The following is a 7,202-nucleotide window of genomic DNA, read 5'->3' as shown; positions in this document are numbered from 1 at the left end:
TCTGGGTATTGATGGCAGAGATGGGGACCATATCATTTCTTTTGACCATGAATGCTGACCAGTATCTGTGCTTTGTATTTTTGTACTTAAAAGAACAAATTGAAATCAACATTTTATCTGGGGCAACATATGTCAAGCGAATGTCGAAGAAATATTACCGGAAAGCTGGTTGGAACGAATCATCGTGTAAAAGAGAGAAACCCATAGGCAGCGGAGGTGTACGTGCGTTTCAAACTGTCCCTTCTTTCCCGAGCCTACGTTCCTTGCAGAGGTTTGTGAAAATGGGAAACAGGAGAAACATCACTCTGCAATAACAGCTCATTACCGACCTACACGGATGAGAATGTCCGAAGCTCAATTCTTCCGAATGAAGGCACCGACGTCACAAAATATATTCTCCTCCGGTGTCATAAAGTTTTGATTGTCCTAGAAATGTCGTCAGTCCAGGAAATCGAACGTTTGCTCGGAAGCTCCATTTGCTGTGGTACTGGAACCAAAATCATCGTTATGACTCGCAGTGGTTGAACAGATGGATGAGGTTCAAGCTCCCCTACTTTTTAACAAGCACGCTTTCCCTGGGCGGCCTCCAGACGACCGCTATGATCGTTCGGCCCCAACAATTATTTCAGCTATTGACAGGTCCCTCTGACTATTGAGGTGACCAAGTTCATACCTCTATGAGAAGAGCAAGATCACATGGCTGAGGAAATTACAGATTTGTTAAAATAATCACCTCGGAACTAGAATTAGAGAAGCCTGTATGTAGTTGTTATGTGTCGGAGTCCTAATAAAAGCCTATATAACCAGTCCGACCAATATTTCCGACAGCTTCTTTGAGAAAGGCCTAAAACCTCATTGCTACCAATCCAACCCAATTACACTAAGCACTTTACGTTACCTAGTCCTAGCCAACAAAAGAATTGACGGGAAATCAGACATTAAGCACGCGGATTTAAGTTACTAGAGCCCACTGGAGAATGCCCGGACCAGCTCATTTAAACTAATTTTTAGTCATGGAGTCCTATCACAGATTCAAACCATATACCTTAAGGCGGGCTAATGCAAAGGCATGGAAATTTACATCCACCAAAATCCCTGCAGGTCCAAACATAAAGTCGCCGCCAAAGTGAGCAACTAGTTCAAGGTTGGCCTGCCTCGAGACTCGAAACAACAGAAAATTGTGAACACTGCCAATATATGCATTCAACAACATTATATCCAAGCAAGGACAAATCTAATGTACGCAACTAGGCTAGAGTATCTGAGTGGATTCTGAAAAGGTTCTACTGTGATGCAAAATAAGGTTGGTGTCAATAACCCTCAAACCGCAGTCGCTCCCAGGAGAAAGAAAAAGTATGGAAATCTGGGAGAGCATCCAGACACAAAAGTACCTAAGGTGATGGAGAACTATAGCAACAACCTTCGAAGACTTGCAAAAGGCATGCCAAATGGAGATTTAGTTTTAGATGATAATCCGACTTATTTTCTTTATTAGATTAATAACTTTCCTTTTCTTTCCTGACCCTTCTTCCAAGGTCTCCCAAACGCTCATCAATTTCTGTCACACTTATCAGCCAACTTAAACCCACAGTACTGTTCACAGCCCTATAACAGTACTTCCAAATCTAATTCAAGCAAATCAGATTGTCCCACATCAATTTTTTATCAGAGCAAGATTCAACACATGACAACACCATCCAGAAAAGCCTTTTCGTGAAAAAATCACTGAGGAGCAGAGTGATGAAATTTTATTGAAGATATTGGAAGAACTTGGACATTTCGCAATCGATTGAGTTCGGTTGAAAGTCAAATTTGTCAAGGCAATCATGTCAACATATTCTGGAAGCAGTGAAGAGGTCCCCGAAGAAGGTGAAAATCAAAATAATGAACATCCTCTGGATGCATCCCAAAGCCATGTTGATCAAGGACAGAGCTTGTCGAGCTCCTTTGCTTGATTGGACCAAATGAGCGAGCCATAGAACGAGCTAAGCCAACTGTCCTGCTGCTGATTTGGCCCTGCGCTAATTCAGGAGCTTCTTCTTTAGTCTAGGATTCTAAATAAAAATCAACTCAAAAGAAGCGGCTGGGCGAGAACAAGAAGCGGTCATTGTCCGGCGGCCGGTAGCTCTACTAAGCGAAGAACCACTTGCTGCCTTTTCTTGGTGAATAACATGTGCAGGTAGACTAGGAGAGCAGAAGCAAGCTACCCTCGCCTACCTCCCATCTATATCTATAGGCGGGGATAATACTCAAAAAGACATCTATACAACATCACCAGCTTTGTCCGATTGGCTGGCTACCATAGAAGATGTTTCCCCATCTGCTTTTCGAAATCATCATATGCTTTTTTCCTGCAGAAATTGTGCATTTACAGACTAAGCTCTAAAAAATCAAATCTGAAGAGCATCCACTGCTTCAATGGATCATCTTCATGATCACAATTTTTATTGATCAATAACAAAGTAAATATACCAGTCCTAAGAAATGATAATCACATCATAACCAACCAAATGCTATTGAAATTCCGTCTTTCTTCCATATTCAAATCAGTATCTCTAAGAACATGAAATTTACAAGCTAAATCACTTGATCAGTAAAGCCATAATTCAAGAACAATATCAAACCATCACACAAAGCAGTACTTCTTTAAATCTGTATACAACTTTACACTTAATATTTGAGAAAAAATGCATCCAATTAGAAGCTTCCTTGACCAGCAAGACATGAATAGAAAGGGTTGAAACCAACCTGTCCAACCAATTTAAGCATCACTACTAGGTTAATATGAAGAATGAAAACTACAGTAGAGAAGTCACTGATAGGGATGAGATGTTAGGCTGGAACTTCAACTGAACTTGTGTGCATCCATTGGCGCCCAAGCTTACCACTTACCTGAAGAAGATGGCTCTGTTGCCTGCTGACTAAAGAATCAGAGAGCTTGAAGGTGGAGTCTTCTCTGGAAAAGTTGCATTGGCTTTCAAAACTGCATTAATTAGCAAATAGGTATAAAAAAGAGGATGCACTAATGGGGTGAGAGACAAGGAATTACCTCCACTATGTTCTCCCGGTCAAAGAGCGCCAGTGGGGAGCACCAAAAGAAAAACTTTCAGAATTACTCTGGCCAAACAGATAATTAACAAATGCTCTTCATGACCAGAGACGATCAAGGAAATGGAAAAGGCCTCATAAAGTCCAGATGATGAAAACCATTCCTGAGAAAGAAGAAAAAACACTGACATCTTCCATCGGCAGCATTAATTGTCGCTCCGATTCCATTTCATGGCCCAAGATTTTTCTTTTCCTAAAAGTAGGACTATACACGATACCACATCCCTTTGCATTTTACAATAATACTGCAGAAGTCATCTAAGTTTCTCTACTAGCAAAGTCATCTCTCTTTTACTACTCAGTTGAAAGCTAGACGTCTGAAAAGGGAAAAATTCTTATCGCAAAGAGAGAACATGTTTCACCCTTGTGCCACATAAAGTCGTTCATCATCTTGCTCTTCTTTGCAATCATCACCCTTCTTTTCAAGATTCGATCCCAAAAGTAACTGTCTATTTTCGATACCATTGTCGCTGCTACTGTGCAAGGACAGCTGATCCATTCGGACAGTATTCCTCTTGTAGTTCCAAACGAGCATTGAAATGTACTCCTGAGGGGACACAAGACCTTGTTCTCGAATGCAACTCCTTTGCTCTTCCAAAGTCTTCGAGTCATCAAGCCTAATGTATTCCACTAATGCCTTCTCATGATCAGGTCTCCAATTACAAGGGAAAGGAGAATAATCAGTTTCAGGAACAAGAGACATTCTAGTATACTGGAGACCGTCAATAGACTCAGCAAGACCCATCCTCAGCAAATTATGGTAGTCGGGAGACTGTCCTTTCTTTTCCTTTAATGGACGACTCAGGTTTCTTGCACCAATCTTGTACACCTTAGCTCGTGAACGGAGTTTGTACTTGGCAGCATATAGCTTTGCAAGAGAACCCCTAATTATGTATGAACAGAAGTTCACAATTTTCTTACGGTTGTCAGCATACCGATACCACTCAACCATTGTGGACAAAAACTTGTTCATTTGCGCATTTGTGTGAGCCTGCGTGGCATGGAACATTCTGAAACAAGGTTGCGGATCAGGATCTCTGTCACCCTTGATAAAATTCAACTTCCTGAACTGCCTGATACATTGCTTCAAGCTCGCTGTCACTGACAAAAGGGTGCCCACACCCTTCTCACTAATTATCTTTCCCCCAGTCGCAGTGTAACGTAAAGTTGGATAAACAACCCTCCGGCACAAGACATGATCAAGGAACATTATGCCCTTCGTGATGTGCTCAATAGGGAGGCTCTCATTGTCAAGCTTAAGCATATATTTCTGATCACAAAATTCTATCAATTGCTTTCTCAATGTTGCCGCATCCGCTCTCGGGCCCCGAACACCGATCAAAATGTGACCACCAAATCGCACGTAGTCCATCTTCCGAGTTTTATCAGGCCCACTTGTCGGAACAAACTCTGGCCAAGATGTATTCCCATGCTCTGCTTCCCCTTCTGGGCTATTCCATATAACGTCACTTTTAGATGGACGGTAAAATTCCTTTATCTTACTCTCCATCCAACGGTCTAACTCATCGAGGCATATATTAGCCAAAAGTGGGCTAAGAATTCCACAATGTCCCCAATGAGGAAGCTTCCCCGCCTCCTCGGGTGCAAACCCGAAAAATGTATCTAACCAGTAAGGGTCGGGCTTTGGTTCATCTTCTGCTAACACCCTCTTCTTTTGATACTTTCGCTTCTTCTTTTTCTTCTGTTCACCATCATCAGGCTTACTCGTTATGACTGGTGTTATTAACGCTGCCTTCACCAAATCAACTATCTTCTTATCTCTAACATCCCTCATCAAAGAACCTATAACTAACCCAACCTTCATCCCATCCAATATGGTACTCAAATCCCCCTTTATATACCACAAATACCCTGCAAAATTCCTCCTAATCACCCTCAACACCGTATGCGCATTCCTCCCGGGCCTAAAAGCAAATGACTTCTGTGAAAACCTGGCTTCATAAATTGGCTCCAAAATCATTAGCAAAACCTCCTGCACGATCTTATCCTGAAATGGGGTCGGCTGTGTGGTAGTCAAGATAGCCTTAATCTTCCTCTTTGACAACGACTGATACTCCGTCTTATCCCTCGGTGACTTCATGAAAAACTCCAACCTAGAACCCCATCTAAACCTATTATCAAGAACAGCATTTCTCAGCGCCAACAAGTCCTCCAGCTCAGCTCTCTGGATTGAACTCTTAGGCACATAGGAACCGGTCTCATCGATGCACGCCTTCTGATATGCCAACACCCATAACTCGAACCTTCTGAGATAAGAACTCAAATTGGTAGCAATTCTATCAGGTTCTTTGAAGTTCTCGATCCACATTTGTGAACAAACAGACACCCCATCTTCTTTTATCAAATTGGCGGGGTCATCCGGATCGGGCCCGCGACGGTGCATCGGAGTAAACGAGAAAAACCGAAACAAAAGAAAACCACCATCTCTCGAACCCAAAGAACCACAATGAGAGCCAAAAACATCCCTACTAGTAGTGATGGTAACACGCGAGTCCTTGAGAAATCGCCGAGTCAACAAAGATATGCCGCGACGCATTTCAAATTAAACTTATCACACTGGAATTATTCTTGCGCCATCAACTCCCAAGAAACCACCAAGAACAAGAGCAAAGGAGGCATCCGATGGAAGTAAAAAAATCGCTTCTTGGGCGTGAAAAATAAAGAACCCGTCACAAGAAATCAATCGCCGGCCCGTGAATAATCTCTACTGCAGCAATCTCTAAACCGTGATCATAGGAACCCTATCTGAGCCGATTGTACCAATGCTGCAACCGAAGAAAGAGTTGGAATCAGCTCAAACAATCCGAAACGCATAAAACAGAGGACACCAATTTTCAGAACAAACCCACGTCATCGCACATTACCAATGTTCACTTGCTCGCACAAGGACATCGAACAGCTCTTAAACTACAGAAGAATATACCGAATGAAAGAACCTTTGGCAAAAAAAAAACTCGGTGCGATAAGCCGAGACAGAACAACACGAGCAGCGGAGACCCTACCGAAGGACCGGTTCCACTCACCATTCAATCCCGCGGTGTCGGAGCAGACAAGAAGAGAGCATCAACGGAAGGGAGCTCCAACACATAATAAGCATTCACTCTCCCGAGGAAAACCGAACAGAAAGCATCGCTATCTGGAACGCACGCACGCCCGTTCCGCAGAGACGAACAAAGAAGAAAAAGAAGAAGAAGAAGAGGCGAAGGGAAGAGACGGGAAGGAGGAGGGGCGGCGCCGACGGGGCGGGGGACGGAACGGCGGAGGGTGGGTTGATCTCCGGCGAGACTGAGGAGCGGTGGAGGGAGGGAGCGAGGGTTGTGTTTGTGTCGAAGGGGAGTTTTTTGGTTTTGCCGTTTTGAGCTTTGGGAGTGTCGTTCCGGAAGTGTTCTGGGTCAGGGGCATGGAGTACAAGGACTCCCCGTTTCGCTCCAAAACGACACCCACATGTTTGGACATCTTTCGGGTTTTGAGACAAGGTTTCCTTTTAAGCTGGATTTTAAGCAAATCTTTTCTTTTCTTTTCTTTTCTTTTTCTTTCGTATTGGATAGCAAATTGCTTATATTCTGATGAAAAAGAGCTGCGCGAGCTTTTCTTTTCTATATAAAATAGATAAATAGAGGCTAGGAATAGGCGATTGGTATCGATGATTATTGAATTTTTACACTTATGATAAAAACATTAGTTTGAGCAAGAATTATCGTCATTTTGAACAAGGCCATTGTCACTGTCCCACCACAGTGCTAATAGAAGTAGAGTTGATATTATCCTACACCATTGTACGATGGAAACGAAGACATGGACGAACCAAATAATAGTTGAAAGATCCATGCATCGCATGTGTTCACAATTTTCTTCGTCGAATTTTCATTTACTAATGCAATGTGGTAGAACTATTTAACATGTATAAAAGTTTTGTTTAATGTTACACCAAATATTTTATATATAATCAACGGAGCAACAAAAACTTATGGCTAATATCCATTGAGGCCAGATCTAGATCAGACCTGAGTATAAAGAGGTGGGTCCCAAGTCTTTCAAGGCCGGGCTTGACACCCCGATGTTCATGCTAGAGT

At 42.7% G+C, this 7,202-nt stretch overlaps 1 protein-coding gene across 10 annotated transcripts; it reads right to left on the bottom strand.

Moving 5' to 3' along the window:
* Positions 1-1,726: 1,726 nt before the first annotated feature.
* LOC115662155 (nuclear intron maturase 2, mitochondrial-like) lies at positions 1,727-6,480 on the bottom strand. 10 transcript variants are annotated; one of them, XR_008815182.1, is made up of 4 exons: positions 6,153-6,480; positions 3,050-5,894; positions 2,886-2,983; positions 1,727-2,343 (listed from the first exon to the last, which is right to left on the bottom strand). XR_008815182.1 is itself a non-coding variant. In XM_030584340.2 (2 exons), the coding sequence occupies exon 2, from the start codon at positions 5,663-5,665 to the stop codon at positions 3,467-3,469; it is 2,199 nt and encodes a 732-aa protein (XP_030440200.2). In that variant the 5' UTR covers positions 5,666-5,894; positions 6,153-6,480; the 3' UTR covers positions 1,727-3,466. The 10 variants fall into 10 exon arrangements, 1 of the variants encoding a protein (XP_030440200.2); XR_004003209.2 differs by having other exon boundaries at positions 1,727-2,748; positions 2,893-2,983; XR_008815185.1 differs by having other exon boundaries at positions 2,886-2,974.
* Positions 6,481-7,202: the final 722 nt, after the last annotated feature.

This window comes from Syzygium oleosum, unplaced genomic scaffold (genome assembly GCF_021117445.2).
Source record: "Syzygium oleosum isolate NSW1041296 unplaced genomic scaffold, Sole_v2.1 Sole_v2.42, whole genome shotgun sequence".
Classification (NCBI taxonomy): domain Eukaryota; kingdom Viridiplantae; phylum Streptophyta; class Magnoliopsida; order Myrtales; family Myrtaceae; genus Syzygium; species Syzygium oleosum.
This window is presented reverse-complemented; position numbering and strand designations above follow the sequence as displayed.